The 18,957-nt window shown below is 38.5% G+C and overlaps 1 protein-coding gene across 2 annotated transcripts in view; it reads right to left on the reverse strand.

Moving 5' to 3' along the window:
* Nucleotides 1–814: 814 nt before the first annotated feature.
* Nucleotides 815–18,957, reverse strand: part of FAP (fibroblast activation protein, alpha) — a 72,652-nt gene continuing 54,509 nt past the window's right edge. For both annotated transcript variants that reach the window (XM_005859373.2, XM_014534132.1), the window contains 8 exons: nucleotides 18,594–18,663; nucleotides 17,658–17,852; nucleotides 12,765–12,819; nucleotides 4,792–4,891; nucleotides 3,699–3,763; nucleotides 3,155–3,227; nucleotides 2,816–2,889; nucleotides 815–1,205 (listed from right to left, as the gene is read on the reverse strand). In XM_005859373.2, the coding sequence (XP_005859435.2) occupies nucleotides 1,104–1,205; nucleotides 2,816–2,889; nucleotides 3,155–3,227; nucleotides 3,699–3,763; nucleotides 4,792–4,891; nucleotides 12,765–12,819; nucleotides 17,658–17,852; nucleotides 18,594–18,663 (734 nt within the window). In that variant the 3' untranslated portion in view covers nucleotides 815–1,103. The remainder of the gene's footprint in view (nucleotides 1,206–2,815; nucleotides 2,890–3,154; nucleotides 3,228–3,698; nucleotides 3,764–4,791; nucleotides 4,892–12,764; nucleotides 12,820–17,657; nucleotides 17,853–18,593; nucleotides 18,664–18,957) is intronic.

Here is an 18,957-nt window from a genome sequence, read left to right on the forward strand (position 1 = left end):
CTGAGGGTCTTCTACCTGCAATTGGGAAGAATCAAGCTAGGGGTGGGGAGACATCATCCAGGGCAATCAGTTCTGGGAAAGATGGCAACGAAGAGTGCCGGAGGCTGCACGGACACTTCCAACATTCAGCGAAGAAGTAGCTTCTGCTGACCTGGCGTGGCTCTCTGTCATTCCGTGGCGATCACAGAGATGGCGAGCTGCCCACACACTTCTCATTGATGGGGACAGTTCCTGGCAGAGCACTGCCTTTGAGATTTCAGTCATTATGGCTTTTTTTTTCCTTTTTCAGAATGAACTCTATAGCATAGAAGTCAAACCCCAGAAAATCTCATAGAACATTTTTCCTTTTCAGCTATTGATGTCCATTTTATTTAGTTTTTGGGTTCGTTTAGGCTGGTGTGGTTTAGCAATCTGAAGGCAGTTACTACTACTAATTCACAAAAGGGATACAAAATAGGTATGTTTCCAATTTTGAAGCATCTCTTAAAAGGAGCCCGAACGCAAAATTCTGACTGTGCTCTTGGCAATGATGAAGAAGTCTTCTGGGAGACATGCCATAAACACTTCCTGGAGAGAGAGCATAGCTGCAACATCAGAGTTCCTCTCCCAGTGCCTCTCTGACCGATCTCTGCCCAATGCCATTGGGTGCTCTGAGCCAGCTTTAGAGTTCTCATTACAAAACACCCCACTCTGCCCCGCATCCTCCTCTGTCACAACCAGCCACCCTGATAGTACTCACGCCCTTGCCTAGCAGAATCCCTTGTTTTCTTCCATAGAGACTGGAACATGAAATCAATGAATACAGACAAGATAATAGCATCGGAACTTCTGACTTTATTTTCCCCTCAAGCAGGTGATACAATACTGTGTCTGAAGCAAAAGGCCCGGCTCCCCTTTCTCTTCTTCCACAGAGTAACAGAGAAATGTAAACAATATTTCCATTGAACCCCGGAGTCCACCCAATTTTTCGCCAGCCATTCGAACAACATTCACTTGTTTGTTTATACCAACACTTAACAGCATAAAGAGTAACACAAGCAAACAGTCTGAGGCGTTTATCTGACGTGTTCAGATGGTGATACAGGCTTGTATCGGCACCGTGTTCAGTCTGACAAAGAAAAGCATTGCTTCAGGAAGTGGGTCATGTGGGTGTACAAATGCTTTATGGATAGGCCGGATATGCCATGGTTCTGGTCAGAGTACCACTGAAACACAAAAGGAAGAAGCCGCCTTATTCCACACAATGCTTTGACCTTTTTAGGCTCTAGGACCTGGCTAACTTTTCTAATAGTATAGTTGAAATTCTACCTAAGAACACTCGAATACACAAATGTAAGCATTTGGAGTGGAACGATTGAAAGATCTGTTAACCTTCACGACAGTTTCGTCTACTTTAAACTATAGCTTAGATCTCTGTGGCTAAGCGTTGCCAGTGGCCAGCATCCCCGGGATCAGGAGACACGGATCCCAGAGCTCAGGCGCTGGGTCCATTGCTCTGCTCGTCTGGAGCTTGGTTCCCTCATTTGTAAAATGAGAGGGTTGGATCTGATTTCCCTCAGGTTCCTTCGAGTGCAGACATCCCATGAGGCTTTTAGTCTCTGACTCTAATTCCTCTCTGGGGCAGAAAATCCACTACACGTATCAACATAAACATCCTTTATAGGAGTTAAAAAGAGTGTCATTTTCAAAACCAGAAATATGATACCATAGATTTAAACTTTATTGTAGGAGAGATGTTGGTAAGATTATTGTTTTCACTAAATAAAAGCAGCTAGTGGTCGTGATGTAATACTATGAACTTATAAATTGAATTTACCTTGGGAGGTGACAATAAAAAAATTAAAACAACTAGCCCAGCCAGTGTGGCTCAGTGGTTGAGCATTGACCTCTGAACCAGGAGGTCATGGTTTGATTCCCGGTCAGGGCACATGCCCAGGTTTCTGGCTTGCTCCCCAGTGCGGGGCGTGCAGCAGGCAGCTGATCAATGATTATCTCTCATCATTGATGTTTTTATCTATCCCTCTCTCTTTTCCTCTGAAATCAATAAAAATATATTTTTTAAAAAAAAAGACTGGGAAAACCTCACCTCACCTTTTGCACATTATTAAAAAACACACACACACAACAAATTTCCAAAAGGTGGGGTTTCCTTTTCTGGATTTTGTTTAATATAGCAAGTGAGGAATAATTTAGGCTTCCTCAGAGGGGGAAGGATTGGCATTAGGGATTGTCTCTTTTGCGTTGGCTTTTACTTTATTTTCCTCTTTTTTCATTTTCCATTCCTCATGCAACCTGGAATTTACAATGAGCTCATTCGGTCATTCACTCAGTGAAAACGGGAGTCCTGTGTTGGCCACATATGTGCCAGGGGCTGAGGACACATGGAAGAAAAGATCCTCTAACTGAGTGGAGCAGCATGACTTCAGGGAGCCTCGGGGTTTCTGATAACTTCCTGCGCTTGCTTCTTACAGAATAAACAGAACCTTCTAGCTGCTTTGGGACTCCCGGGTTTTGCAGGGACTCCTGGCATATAGGATCACAAAACTATTGGATGTGTGAGCTAGATGATCTAATCTTGTGGACGCCTTTATTTTATACAGGACTCAACTGGGACCACCAGAGGGGCCAGGACTTGCCTAGCGTCCTCCAGGGAGTTAACGAAAGATCAAGATTCATTTGCTAATGTTATGCCTACTCTACCCTTCTGCCTGTTTGTCCTTTGTAAAAAAAAAAACCATTAAGAATTAACAATAAGATTCCTCCTTTTAGCTTAGGGGTCTAAGGCCGTGAACATGAGTGAAAGGAAATTAGGTACCATTGCCTGGAAATCCACTTGCGCATTAACCAGAGCTTTAGCAATCTGTGCTGAGTTTTGAAAGTGCACATTATCTGCAACAAAGAGAGAGAGAGTTAAAGTGCTGTTAAATACCAGAAAGCGCAGAGTGACAATGTACTGCCTGGAAATGAACACCCAACAATTATCTAGTCATGCCGTTGACATTGTCAGCAGTGCGGAATCACACTCGTTTATGGAAATGCCCCTGACTCCTAGGTACTGACCCTGAGCACAGGCATAGGAGGATGCTTAATGTTTCTTAAACAAAGTGATGCTGGCTCAGTATTTTTATGTGTAAGAGTCTTGCTTAAACCTCACCATCTGCTGTTCCGTGGATGAGAAGATAGTCTACATTTCTGAAATATTCTGCTCTTGCCATCACAGTTGAATTCTGGAAAAGAGGAAAAATTAACATTTTAGTTGCTGCAAGTTCTAATAGAAAACCAGCTAAATCATTGTGCAATGGACTTAGCACCAATACTGAAATTATGTATTGCTTTGGTTGATAAATATTTAAGAGTCAGAGCAACACATTTTCTTCATCATTTGCATTACCTCCATCTGATTCTTGGTTTGAAAAACTGAAAGTTTATGTGTCATATGTTACATATGAGTGAGACCTTAGGCATAAATGATGCCTGCTCAAGCTGTGGAGGGGTTGGGGGTGGGAGGGAGGATGGAAAAAGAAAGAATAAAATCCGAAAGGAGTAAATTCCTTTCTAGTGAGGTGTTTTGCAGCAAACAAAAGATCATCATACTTCTTTGGGGACCCAGCAAAAGTGAACACTCTGAATGACAGCTTTAAAATTATTGTGCACATCTGAAATAAATTAATGACCTAAATATCACAAGAGATTCTTACTTTATAGTGCTCCAGATTATCATCCTTTGTCGGGAGACCCATGAATCGCTCCGTGTAGATAGACGCTATAAAATATATAAGAAGATGTTGTTTGCATAGGGTAAGTATCGTTTCATTGACCCATGAGACCCCCTGGTTTGGTAACTGCTCCTCAGTTCTCCCACGTGCAGCTGCTCAGGAAGGTTCTTGCGTCCTTTACTGCGATGCTCCACCCAAGGCTGTTGCTCTACAATTTCCCTCCGTAGGGCTGGCGAGGGAATGGACGAGGAGATTATGGAAACGGGAGCATCTATCATTAGAAAGGGTTGATTCTTAGCTTTTTCACTTCTACCCAAAGTGTGTCCCTTGAGGGAATGTTGAGCTAGAAATGACCCCATGGAATGACCTCATTTTATTTAAAAGAAATCACACATGTAGCCACCTGTATTACTCTCCTTCATGTCATAAATAATCTGGGATAGACATCTGTCCCCCAGCACACATATACATTATTTTTTTTCTGAATAAGGATTTCCTACAAGTCACAACTGTCTCATTTCTACCCCAACACAGGGACGAGCGTCTGATGAGAGCTCATTTTTGTAAAATTATTAGAGTTAATTCCAAATAGTCATCTGCATTGATATGAATCATAAAAAACAGGCAGCAAGAGAGGTGTAATTTTTGAACAGATAGTTATTGCTCTGATCTCTGAAGCAATGGAGCTGTAAGCTGCAGATTGTGGTGTAGAGATGAATTACTTGGCCTTCATCGGACTTGGTATAGGATGTGCTTAGAAGCCAGCTATGCTGCAACTGTGTCTGCAGAAACACAATTCGCTCTGATTTTAAAAGTTTGGTTCAGCAGGAGGAGCAATAATTATTGAGAGAAGAAGATATATTGGATTTTGGAAAAGTCCTCCCCACTCTAAAATGTCTTAAATTGTTACAACACGATTATATTGAATCATATAAATAATCTTGTTTATACATTGTATTTCCCCGGTGATGCTGGGGTAAATTTTACTGCATAATTTGTTTTCCTAGCAACCTCAAATATAGAGTAATTATGTGTTAAATGCTTTCGCGGCAATGTTTATGAAATGTTGCCATACCATAATATTCCCAGCTGGAGACTGGAGCTACCGCTATCCCACATTTGAAAAGACCAGTTCCGGATGCAAGGGCCAGTGATGAAACATAACCACCGTAGGACTGTGGAGACATTGGTATGAGTTAGTCCCACATTTCCTTTCAGAAATTCTCCTCTATATTTTTACAGCAACTTTACTCACAATAAGTGCTGATGGGAGCTGGGGAACATGGATAGGGTAGGTTAAATGTCTACCTTACACCCTTGGCAGCAAGCCCCACCAGACGTGACTAATTTCATCCCTAGTAAATGACAAATACTTGGCGTGTTGATCAGAACATGGTAGGAGCAGTTTAAAAGAAGATATAATTGTAATTTTTCTGCAAACATTTCTTTTTTCCCCCTCTCTCTTCTATATTTTTCCAACCAGGGCTTTGCTACAGCAAAAACAGGATTTGACTTAAAAGAAATGCACCAAAAAAGATTATTCCCAAAATGTAAATGCAAGCTACTTCCCATAGTTTGCAAAAGTCCTGTGAGGCAGAACTTGTGTCTGTGTATTTACTAATTTTCATAACAGAACAACAAGGTAATGACATAAGAACCTTCTAGATTGTTTAAGACATGGCCAGGGTCTGTGTATAATGTCGTGTTGCATATTCTGAATTAAGGATTTCTGGCAAGGCAGCTCAAAGAAGGTAAAACCATAGTGTTTTAAACATTTTTACACACCCTCTCACAAATATAACAGAAAAACAAAGAAATACACACGGAAATACAAATGTCAGAGTCAAGAGCAGGTTTAGCTTTCATCACTTTTCTTCCCTGAGAATCAATAGGTAATTCAGAAAAGGGACTCTAAGAACAGAAGGAGCTGTCTGTCCATGTTGCTCAGAAACGTGAACCTTTTTCTAAAAAATGAAGAAAGAAGCAGAGCATCACCATAAGGTCACATCTCTCCCTAATCTGTATGCACAGCTGGGAATGGTACTTCTCCTGGGAATGTGGATTAAGCAGTGTTCTAGAGCATGAAACACCCCCTACACACACACACACACACACACACACACACACACACACACACACACGTGTGTGCATGCTAGATTAGGAAGCGAGTCTTGGTGCTATTCTTGCCCCAGTGCTGGGACATCCCCACAAGACATAAGAGGACAGTGTAAGCCTCCAACTAAGGACGTACCACAAATATTATTAAAATATTATTACCACAAATTTTTGGAAATCATTTCCCTCAGGTCAGGAGAGATCCTACCACCTTTTGGTACAGAAAAGTCTGTCTTTAGAGAGAGTGAAAGAGTGAGAGTGAGAACTCTACAGAGCAAGACAGATGGCCAGATGGACAGACGGACAGACAAATGTGACAATGGCAGCAGGTAAGTGCCAGGGGCCTAATCTTAATCCACAAAACACATGAAATGGGGGAATAAGCTAAGCAATCTTGCTGAATGCAATAGTTAAAGACAGAACTCTCTACCTAGTTTACAGTTTTATGTTTCCAGCTGCTGGAACTTTTACTGAGACCCTTGACTCTGAAACACAGAATAAAAGAGGCAGTTCTGATTCTACCATGGGCTCTTTTTGTTCTACATGGAGAAAAACGAAAACATGTTACAATAGGGGAAATATATTTTAAAAACAGGAGAAACACTTGGGCTGCAAAATCATTTTGGTAAGTGAAAATCACTATCAAGTTCAAGCTTTCACCTCTAATACCCAAATGTTTTGTTTTGATGAGTAGGTTAGCAACAATTATTACTGAAACAGAAGATCTTTCCTTCCTTCTTAATTGTAGGTTCGAGTGAGAGTAGAGTAAGCTTAAGTTCATTGTTGCTTATGGTTTTATTGGGAAAGTGTGTTCACTGCAAATAACAATGCTGGGTCCTGCCTCTCCTCTTCTATGCTCCAGAACAGGAAATAGCATGGAGTGAGATGGAAAATTGAAAGCATTTGCATAGAGCAAAAGGTTTTTGAACATTGCTGTTCAAAATCTTAGAAATTCTTAATCTGTATCTACTCAGGGATTAGATAATAGTACTGTATCTAAATAAAATGTCCATGTTTTCAGGATGAATGCAAACTGTCTCTAAGAATGTGCAAGAACAAAACTATAGTGGCAGCACAACAAAAGAAGGTCTACTTTAAATTCTCAGGCAGCCTCGCTAAGCTTATTCCTCTGTACAAAGGAAGAGGGAGAAAAACACCAGAGTTAACTTTTTTCTGCTTTCCCAGGGGTGGGGCTCCAAGGCAGAGTGGGTGGCTGCCACAAGAAAAGAACCCACGGAGCAGATTGGCCATGAGAATTCTAGAAGTTTGTCCTTTGCACTTAGACGCCTTGCCATTTTGCTTAAATGAAGGATGTCTTTAAAACATTTTTAGAAGGGCACAGAATTTTTAGGGGTTTATGGAATATTCTTATGTGAACTATAATGCACATTGGAACATTTTACCTACAGGCAATAACAATGAGCTAATGTTTGTATGGCCAACGTATTGCAAAGGTCTTTGTGGTCCCACACACTGTCTCCTTTTTCCCACCTCCCACCTCCCACCTCCCCCTTGCTCACTGCCCATCTTCATGTTCTTTGAACTCTCCAAACATGATCTAGCCCCAGGACTTTTGCAAATGATGCCACTCTCTGCCTAGAATACCCTTACTCCAGAAATCAGCATGGCTCACCTGTCCTACTAATCTAAAAACCAATCAACCCTGCACACCATGCTTGTTTCTTGATTTTTCTTTCCTCCAGCGCACTTAACATCATTTTAATAACCTAAATATTTTACTTATTTATCTTTCTTATTGTATTTCAACCATTCCCAACTCCAGAAAGGTAGAGATTTTTATCTGTCTTGTTAATGAACATATCCCCAGCACTGGGAATATGACCTAAAACACAGAAGGGATATATTGGCTTACTATATGACTTTCCTATTAATTCATCTAACCTTCCTAGTGGTGAAGAAATTATTGCTGAATTTCCTGATGAGGAAACTTGAGGCTCAGAGTCAACTTAGAGGAGATATATATATTCAGTAAGCAGCAGAGCTGATATCAGCCCCAGGACACCTGGCTCTACAACCTATGCCACTTCCTCTGCATCCCTACACTAGAGCAAATGCTGTGGGGAGCTTTAAGTTTAGAATCTAATGTAGTCTCATTAGAGGTGCATTTGTCCTACTTTTACATCGTTGATCACACATAGCAATTCAAATCGCTTATAATTAGTCACTGGAAGAGAAAGGAACTAAGATTAAATCATGCACTAATGCTTATTCAACACCACCTGGCTAGGCCTATATTAACAAAGCAAATCCCATAAATGAGGTTGTTATTCTAATAATTTAGGCAAACCCCCCACTGTTCTTCAAATCATCAGAAAATAATTGCTCCAAGTTTTGTTCCATAAACCAGGGTTTTGCAACCTCAGTGCTATTGACACTTGGGGTTGGACAGATCTTTTTTTGTGGGATCTGTCTGTGCATTGTGGGATAGTTAACAGCATCCCTGGTGTCTCTTCACTAGATGCCAGTAGTACCACCCCAGTTGTAACAACCAAAATCTCTCCAGACAGTGACAGATGTCATCTGAGGGACAAAACTGCCCAGTTAAACACCTCTGTCACAGCAGACACTTCCTAGGCACAGTACTGAGGGCATAGTGGATAATAAGTAGCTAAAAACAGGACTGGACTTTGGTTTGTGTGAGCCAGAAAAAAATGAAAGGGTAAGATAAAAATTCCTCCTCTCCTCTTCTTAATCTGGATAGGGGAAGGAAACAGGATTTGCAGCTTATTGACCAATTGACTTCAAAAAATGTTGTGTGGTTAGCTATAGTACATTTCTCAGACCGTTAACATGCCTAACACTTTGAGGAATCAGAAAGTTCCTTCCCAAATATGGAACACAATAATAGCCAAATAACCCTCATGGTCATTCTCAGTGTCTTCCTCTCTTCCCTCTCCAATTTCCCATACCATAGAAGAGCACTCAGAGCTAAGACCTCTTCACACCCCCTACTTCGCTGCCTAAATCCAGGCCCTTGGTATTGGTTGCCAGTATTACTTGTTGCCTCACTCCTTAGCCCACTCCCTCCCCGCACCACAGACCACTCTTTACTTTGTAGCCAGAATCTTTCTGATACACCAATTCCACTCTCTATTGAGTTCCAGAGCACTTCTCAAATAAATAGTTTTTGGTAATACTGTATTACACAAAATTTAACAGCATTCTTTTTTATATATTTTAAATATATTTTTATTGATTTCAGAGAGGAAGGGGGAGAGATAGAGAGATAGAAACATCAATAATGAAAGAGAATCATTGATTGGCTGCCTCCTGCACACTCCATACTAAGGATTGACCCCACAACCCAGGCATGTGCCTCTGACTGGAATTGAACCTGGGACCCTTCAGTCTGCAGGCCGAGGCTCTATCCATGGAGCCAAACTGGCTAGGGCTAACAGGATTCTTTACTACTCCTTTCCTAAAGTCTATAGGCTCTATTATTTAGAATTTATAATTTACCAAATTATTAAACCAGAGGACCTTTTCTTGAAAAGTTTCTTGTCACTAATAGAACACATTTGAGGAAACATTGACTTATAAGGTTAAATTCAGTATAAACAACATCATTGATGTGTGACATGGTCAAGCATTGTGCTAAGCATTTGAAAAACAAAGCTAAATAAAAGACAAAGTCCATTCCTTTGATGAGCTTACATTCTTATGGGAAAAACCAAGAGACAGACAAAGCATTGTAATTCCTATAAGAGCAGTATAAAGATCTATTCGAGCACAAAACATGTCATATGTGAGTTAGGTCTTAAAGAACAAGTCAGAATTATCCATTGTGGGTTGAGGAATAGATGGGGAATAGAAGAAAAGAGTGGACAGGTATAGGGAACAGAACTAACAAAATCACTAGAACTAGGAAAAACAGACATAAATCAAACTATTAAACAGGTGCAGGGAAAAGTAAAGAGAGATGAGACTGGAAAATTAGGCTGCAACCAGTTTGTCAAGGACCTCGCATGCAAGGAAATATGTTTGGGCACTAGAGTGAGGTCAATGTAATAGAGTGAACCCTATGAAATATATAAGCAGAAAAGCAACTTGTTAAGAGTTGTGCTTTGTAACAATAACCTCATTAGAAATATTGAAGTTTGTGAGTCCAAAGCAGTGAGGCTAGTTAAGAATAGCAAACTGGTACCACGCAACCAATTGGAATAGTTAAACTGGTACCACACAACCTATGGACCATAGACCAAAAGAATCAGCCTTACCTGAGATCCTGTTAGAAGTGCAGCCCCCAGGCTTCCACCTGGAGTACTGAATCACCATCTCAGGTAGTAAGGCCCTGGAAACTGGGTTTAATATGTTCTCCAGGTAATACACATGCAGCCCAAATTTGAGAAGCTCTGGCCTAAATAACATGAAGAACTATGGCAATGTCAGTGGGGATGATAAAAGATTTCAATGTTTGAAGGTAGAATTGACAGAATTTACTAACCAAGAATGTTTGGAGTCAGGGAGCAGGGGAAGTTGAAAACAGCTCTGAACTTAATGACTTGGATGACTAGGTGTGTGGTGAGGTCCTTAATAAAGATGAGGACTTGTTTTAAAGTAGACTACTACAAGCTTAGCTTGAGCAAGTTAAGCTTGAGGCCCCTTCATGACATTTTCAAGAGGTGATCAGCAGGTATTTGAAAGGTGGAGCTCAGAAGAGAGAAGTGGGATCTGGCACTTGTCATTATCCTTGAAACTACATGGGTTTCCCCAAGGAAATGAAGAACAATGAGAACCAAGCTCAGACCCAGAGAAAACACCAACAATTAAAGAATGAGTGGATTGTCATGACCATAGAGACATAGGAAAATGAGAAGAGAAACATGTCACAGAGCCATGGATAAAGCCCATTCTCCTTTATGTGGCCTAAAAGGACTTCTGGTTCATGGCTACCTATCTACTCAGATGCACCTACACCTTATTCATCATACACCTTATATTTCTAAATTTTCTAAAATTTCAGGCATTCCTAACCAACTCAGGGTCCCCCCCACAGGCCATACTCTTTGTTACCTTAGGACCTGGGCAATGTTGTCTTCACTCTGCCTGGAATGCCCCTTCACTAACTTCTTTCCATCAGGCTCTAATGCTACCTCCTTTCTGAATCTCTCCTGAGCTCTCAGCAAGAATTAACCACTCTTCTCCCTGGTGTTCTCCACAAGTTTTATCTCTCCCAACACTTGGAACGTTTCCTGAGCAATTCTTTTCTTACTCTCTGTGTTCTCTATTAGAGGTCCAGGGAGATAACTTACTCATCTTTTCATCCTCTAAAGAACCCAATAGAGGATCTAGTTGAGATCCACTAACATTTTTGTACATGGAAGGAAGAATGAATGAGTCAACGATAAGATGGATGGATTAATAAATATGAATTGGTCTTAAACTTAAAGAACTAATAAAACCAGTACAGTGTTAAGGTCTTTTTCCTTCAGGAACTCCCAGGTCTTCCTGCTGATTTTAGGGGCTGCTCAAGTGTTATATCCCTTAGCAGTTTACTCATTTCTTCTCCCACACATGCTTTCAGGGTTTACCTCACAATCACTGCCATGTTGGAAAGTAAGCAATAAAGGGGGCCTAATATACAATTTCTTCCAGAACCATTTCACGGATATGGTGAAAATCTCTTATTGAAGAATTTCAGACTGATATGGATGTATCTTTGGGTGATGAGTGGGTTCCTAAAATCATCCCACATAGATAGTTCTCTACCAAATTAATCCTTAGAATCTTCCAGAAATGAAATTAAAAGTTTTACTTTATGGTTATTTCAAAGCCTATAATAAAAGCATAGTAAAATTCTAAGAGAAATGTTAATGATTATATGTGAGTATTCAGCTTGAAATTTGAATCTTTCAAAGCTTTACTTTAGAAAACTTCATAAAAATGGATGGTAGGAAGGGTCTTATCTGAAATATTTCACCATAAAGTATTTTATTTACTTACACCCTTTGAATCCCATTCTGTTTAGATACTTAACATTTGATGGTTTTAAGAAGCACCAAATGGCCTGAAGTAACAACTTTCCACAAATTCACAACAGCTCTTCATCTGGTCACTGAGCTGAGACTTGCGCTGAATTCTGCAGATTCCCTTCAATATTGGGTTTCATTCCCTCCATCGTGTGCAGGCCGCTCTCACAGAAAACAGCCAAGAAAAACAACGCAAGCACAAATGGCTGCAAATTGACTTGCAAATATACAAATTCAGACCAAAAAGTGAAATAGGAAATCTTTCTTGAAGAGTAATTATCATAATTTATAGTGGGCAAATTAAATCCTTTGCAATATTTCTCTAAACTTTTTAGTGGCTTTATTTCCCATAACTGATAACTTTTGCTACTTCCTTTTAAAGACCGGCACAGTTCCTTAGAGATGGGAAATTATTGCCAGGACCTGTAGCTAGCACAAATTAACATTAGGTTTGGTAAAAAAATTTGATTACCCCTTACCCCCAAATCAAATAAGATATGACTTGGATAAAAAAGATTCTAGGGAATTTATATTCTGAATGTTTCTATAATTTCAAACTTTAGCTTAGATTTTCATAAAAATAAAATGATGAAATATAAAATAAAAGATATGTATTAACCTGAATATGACAAAGGGAATTCAACCTCAAATAAATATGGATCAGTCTAGTAAAATATAATATAATACCAAAAAATTAAGTAGAAATGTGTTAATCATGAGTTAATTTGCTATACAGGGAAGAAATGAAATGATTGGGGGGGGGGAGAAACAAACAATTATAGCCATCACTTTGAAGCCCAGATTATTAAACTTGACTGTTTTCATTGACAGATTAAATTATGTTGCAACATTAACATTTCATGAGAAATCTTATAAGCGAACAATTTAGAAAATGATGATTGCTGAACTGAATAACAAGCATAAAACATATAAAACAACTCACCCAGCCCCATATGGCTATTCTTTTTTCATCAATGAAACCCATTTCTATGAATTTTCTAAAGTAAAAGAAACAAATTTTTAGAATTTTAAGTGTGTACACATGACATTTACTTCATTACACAAGCATATTTAATTCGAAAACTTAATAGAAGCGCTACATTTTCTTTGTTTAAACACATGCATAATCAGGCTGCATTTACAAATAATTAAAAGAATATTATCATGTTTTCTGCAAAAGATAAGAGGATCCTCTAGACTCCAATGTACATCTATCGAGTAGTGTTTTTCAGGGCTGGAAGGCCTCATAACCTAAGTGTGTGGGTGAGTTATGTGCAACTCAGAAAGGTCAAGAGAGGCTCACAGTACCACAAAGGGTAGTGACACAATGACTAGGGCCATATTTCCAAATCCCCAGCTTTTGAAAATAATATTTTTGTTGTTGCTTTTTAAAATTGTATTTATTTTATCATGCCCTTGTTTGCTTAGATATTAGTGATAATCACCATCTCATTTTTGGTCACAGCCACCCATGGGAAAATATCCATCCCTCTCCCATTTCATACTTCAGTACCCTCAGTTTATCATGGTATGAACAATGATGTGTATCTTTTAGCACATGGACATGGTTCAGTTGAGCTCCATCACAGAAGAGCCTCCATTTGAAAACTATTTTGAAAATAAATCTCTCCTTAGGAACAAGGGGCATGCTGAAGGGCAACCTTTAAAAGTCATGGGAAGCCCTCAGAAATGTAACTTTGCAAGGTTGGCACACACACACACACACACACACACACACACACACACACACAATGTTTTTTTAGTCTAATTTATCCCATGCTCCCTTGAGGGCTGGTGTTCCAGAGAAGTTGTGATTTATTTCGGGAATGGTGTGATTAAAAACTCAGGAAACTCTCAGAGACACGGAAGCAGAGGGAGAAAAAGGCAAACTGGACGAGCCATTGCAGAGGCCAGGATGCAACAGTAATGGGAAGGAGAGGAGGAGGCAGAGTGACAGACATGCCCCCAGAAAAACACATTTTTTTTGTTCCTTTCAGCTATGTTAGTGCTCTTTCTGGCTCTTCTCCTCAGGCAGGATGGAGTGATTTTCAGTAGTTGAAACCCTGAGCTTCTCTACAGTGACCATGTTGCTCATTGCATTGATTCGACGTGTGCATCTCCAGTGCGCAGAGGAGCTGGGTACATGCCCGGGACAAACAGATGGGAAGAAGCCCCGTCAGTCACAGCTTACCCAACACCGACTTTGAGGGACACTGAGGCGTGTACAGGGAGGAAATGCAGTAGCAAATGGAAAATTGCTACCTGTGCGGATGCCGTTCATGGTAAAGCAGAGAAAATGTGCAGCCAATTGTGGCATTTTGGCAATTCTTCCTCCAACTCCAAAAATCCAATGAAAGAAGAAAAGGTTCACTTCCTTTGTTAAAAAAGTAAGCTTGCCACTACTGCTTGAAGACAGTTCTGAGCCATAAAAACAATCGCGATTTTTATGATCTCCCAGAAGCTAGCAATCATATAACCTCGCATCTGGGGTAAAAGCAAATAACAGGTGATACATGGGAACAGGAAATTTTTAACAGCTCCCTTCCTAGGTGTATTCTGAAACGATGACGTTCATAGGAAGTGATAGCGCAATAGTTAACATGGAAATGAAACATTAACACTTAATGTGGCAGGACTAGGTTAAAGGTTACCTAGATAATATGAGCACTTTGGGACCAACAAGGCTCTATAAAACGTACCTCCAAATTCTAAAGAGCTTCCAGAAGGGTTATCAGAAACACTGTTGATAATGTGGTTAAATCAACAAAATGTTAGTAACAAATGAAAAAGCATGTTTTTCTAATTTGGGATGCTGGACTGAACTTTACAACTTTTCTCTCATAAAAAATAGCCCTAGACCAAAGGTCAACTTGGAATTCTAGTGATCAATTATTATTTTATTTTAGAAATGCTCTTATTGATACCAAGTATAATAGTATGATATATTTTTATCGCATAATTCTTCCTTATTATTAACCTCAAGTTATATAACATTTCCAAATCGTGGGAATGTAAAAAATGCCGAATATATCCCAAATGAGCAGAGTTGACTCTATATCTACCAGAATTTTTGGCTCTCACATATGTAACATTTGCAGAGAAGCTCGAAGAAAGCAGATTCCAGTTTTACTTATTCTCTGACCTCACAAGCATCTCCTTTGAAAGATTTCCTTTGTGTAGTCAAAAGTTGTGAGGTTGTGCATTTTCTTTTTAAACTTTTTTCCCCTTGCTTTTCTTTGTTTGAATCTTTTTTGACCCTGACTAGAATTTACTGTTGTTTCCAAGCATATATATATAATTTTCTTTTAGTATGTAAAAATTTAGCCAGATTGAATTTTATAAGAGATTCACAGGGTCAAATTTCATTCTTTTGGGGGGGAGGTAATTTGAGGGTTACCACAGAGGGATTGTAATCCCAGTTCCCTAAGTCAGACATGCAGTGTCAGATTCCTAAAACACTTCTTGGGGAAACCTGTGGCAGAGTTATTCCAGGATTATCATTATAAATCTATCTTTTTTAGCCTTTGTTTTCTCAAAGCATTGGGTTCCAAGGCTTCCCTGTCACTTATGCAGAACAATAGTTTCAAGCAAAGCCAAGGCCAGCCCCAACTGGCATCTTCACTGTTGCGTATGTCCTTGGTGTGGACCACGTAGCTATCTCTTGTTCACTAGGGTGTTTACTGAAAGTTTTATTGAACAGCAATGCTATCCCTTTAGTGTGTAGGTGGTTTAACCACTTTACAAAGATTGTAAGTACATTGAAACTAGAGATTGTAAACTGCACACTTTTATACAGAGTGTATTTCAATGGCATGTATTAATAGTTGATCTTGTTGAGTGGCTGAGTAAATGAGTGACCATTTGCCTGATCTATAGTAGGAGACCTTCTTTAGGTTCCATTCTAAAAATAGTTCCCTGGAGATAAAGGTAGCCAATTACTGCCACTGGTTGGTCCACCTGTAATTCTAAATGCCAAAGACATTTATTTATGTTATTGTGAAAAGCAGTAGACTTTTTGGCTTCTTGTGCTGTGTGTTGAACATCAGAAATAACAACATTTTTTAAGGTTTCTACATGGGCTTCAGGTTTACATTTCCATTCCATCCAAGGGACACATTAAGAAGCTATCTGTGTTGTTTCTTGGGGTATTCTTAAATTTGAATGCTACATTTTTGGTGGAAAATAAATGCACAAAAATATAATGTCAAATTTTGTTGTTATTGGTATGTTGTGGTGATAAAATGATGATCATGGGATTGTTTTTTAACCAATGCCAAAACAAACCACTTTTTAGCTCTATGAATTTTGGAAAATATCTAATTGATTACAAGTGAGGCATAATTTACATCTCTATCTTTTGATGTGGTCCCAGGATTACCTGTCATTGGTGTTTATTGCATGGTTTAAATACAAATAGATTTGAACTGAAGTGTGAAAAGAATTAGGTCTATAATGCTGACAACTGTGTTAATATTCCCGGTAAGGTACACCATAGTCTTTATATGAGAAACTTATCTCCCTGTGGAGTTTTTCTTTGAACTATCTCTTCTATTTCTCTCCATCAGGCAGAAGACTCTCCCAAGGTTAATAGCAGAAAGGTAAAAAATCTGGATTCATAAGAAAGATGGAACTTCCTACAATGTAGGCATGAATGATGCCCTACCGATTGTGAAGTGTTATTTGATAATCTACTTACTGATTTGTAAGATTTTACTCAGAGTCTGTTTTTAATCAAATTTTTTGTGTGTATTACTGTTCACAGAATGGAAGAAAAATTGGAAAACATATGGGTTATGATTACTTTTCTATTTTAAAAAATAATTACTTTTGAGTCTAAACTTTTCTGCTTTGATTACAGACAAAATACAGAAAAGTGTTGTCTGGGCCTGGCTCCTAGATGTAAAATACAATCTGTGTTGTATATGCTGAATGAAATCAATGACTATTAATAACATTAAGATGATCAAAGAAATGTACTAATGAATTTTCTAAATTGCTATTTGGTGTGACACAGTGTGACTAAGAGTGCCGTCAGCCTGTGTTCGCTTTTACATTTATAAACTACTATTGTCTACCTTCATCTACTCACACCAATAATAATAGAAACCCAACAACTATAGAGAAATATCCAGAAAAATCCTGAACAGTGTTTTCAAATAAGCAACAATATTGATGACTATAATTTGTGTGTTTTTTTTAGAGGAAAAGATGATTGATCCATAAATTGTGGTTGAGAATGTAGTTGAGAAGAAGGACTCAGGTCATAAACCTGTCTTTTCTCTAAATGTTTTCATCATATAATTTCTGTAATGTAAATGAACTTTTTTCAAATGAAAATAAGGAAACACTTTTATGCTAATACAACCGTGCTTCACAGCTGGCTTATTACAAATAAATGTTTAACATCTATAGGTATAGAGTGCTGATGAAATCTTGACCAACTCCTAAATTTGTGAGTTAGAATCCACAATACTTGGCAAATTCAGCTGTTTGGTTTCCCACAGACCATCCCTAGAATTATACACAATTTTCTGCTATTGTGAGGCATGTTAATAAATGAAAGGATATAAGAATAACAAACATCAAAAGAGAGTATTTGTCACTATCACTATGAATCCCTTTTCTACACATTTATCAGCTCTCTTCCATGAATACTATTTTTCTCATCTTGGACAAAAATATCCCTTTAAGATTAATGATAGCTTTAGATGAAGTTGGAAAAATAGACAATATAAAAATAGACAAAAAAGAATTAAGTCATTAAAGATGAGAAACCTAATAGTAATTGCATGACTTTTGTCGCACATCAATTTCTGCCTGAATGACAGGTGCTCACCTGACAGCTGTGATCTGGTCCTCAACTTCATACACACCCAGCTTTCGATACACTGCATGCAGGTGTTTGTCACCTTGGAAAGCTGTTCCTCTACCATCCACCAAGGCAATGACTATTCCTTCCTTACTTGCAAGATAAGATATCCAACTAATAGCAAATACAGACCTTACACTCTGACTGCAGGGACCACCATACCTACAGGAAAGAAAAAATAGAATCTCTGATTCCTTTGTAAAACTCAACTTCCCATCATGGCCAAGAATTGCCTTTAGTACTTCCCAGTACATTTGTGTGATAAGATTTCAATAACAGTGGCATTAGAACTGGCTCAAAATCAAGAGAGGACCAGGATTTTCCCCAGAGGTTTGCTATGAGGAAGTTGTTTTGGGACACAGCCTCTCCTATTCCCCAAAACGGATACATCTAGGGTTGGCATTTCAAGGAATATGTGTGGGTTTTTCGTCATTTCTGCCACCTGCCACTTGCTAAAAGCAGACATAAGATATACTAAAAAAAATGCATGGTGTTTTAAGCAAATTGTGTGTAGGTCAGCACTGATTTTGGGTGTTATTCCACTAAATGTATTCCATTCCCTTATTTCATTTCTAACTCAATTACATAAGATGCTAAGATGATTTACAATAATTTTTTTTTTTGGCTGCAATTTATCTCAAAGGTATTCTGACACATTCGGCAATTTGCCATACAAAGGAAATTCAACACAGCAAATGCAAGCAAGTCCATCTAAAATCTTAAAACTTCCTCAATCTATTTAAATAGCCATATTTTATTTACTCTTATTAGTGGAGGAATATATAAAAACAGCATCAATAGGAAATCTTACTAAAGAGAGTGGTTCATTCTATCTCATAAATGTGTGTTTAATCCAACATATTTTCAGTAAATAATTTTTACACCAAAGAAAATATTACATACACTTGAATTAGCAAGGGATACTTCTTTGATCTGTCAAATTGAGGAGGAAAAATCATCTTGTACCATAAAGCTTAGGGGGAAAAAAAAGAGAGAAAAATCTTTATTACACTATACACACAGTATTATTTATTTCCTTTAATAACATATATAACATAAAATCAATTTGTCACTAGTAAATTGTTGAGAATCCAGAAAATGTTTTAAATAGATTTTTACATATTTTTGTTTAATTTATGAATTACTAGAAATCTTGAGTTATTGGTTTATTAGAAACACACATACTATAATTAAAATTAGATAAGCTCTTTAAAAAAATCAGCCTTGAAATAGGACTATAGAAAAGTATAAGATCAACTCTATTTAC

This window comes from Myotis brandtii, unplaced genomic scaffold, assembly GCF_000412655.1.
Source record: "Myotis brandtii unplaced genomic scaffold, ASM41265v1 scaffold125, whole genome shotgun sequence".
Taxonomy (NCBI): domain Eukaryota; kingdom Metazoa; phylum Chordata; class Mammalia; order Chiroptera; family Vespertilionidae; genus Myotis; species Myotis brandtii.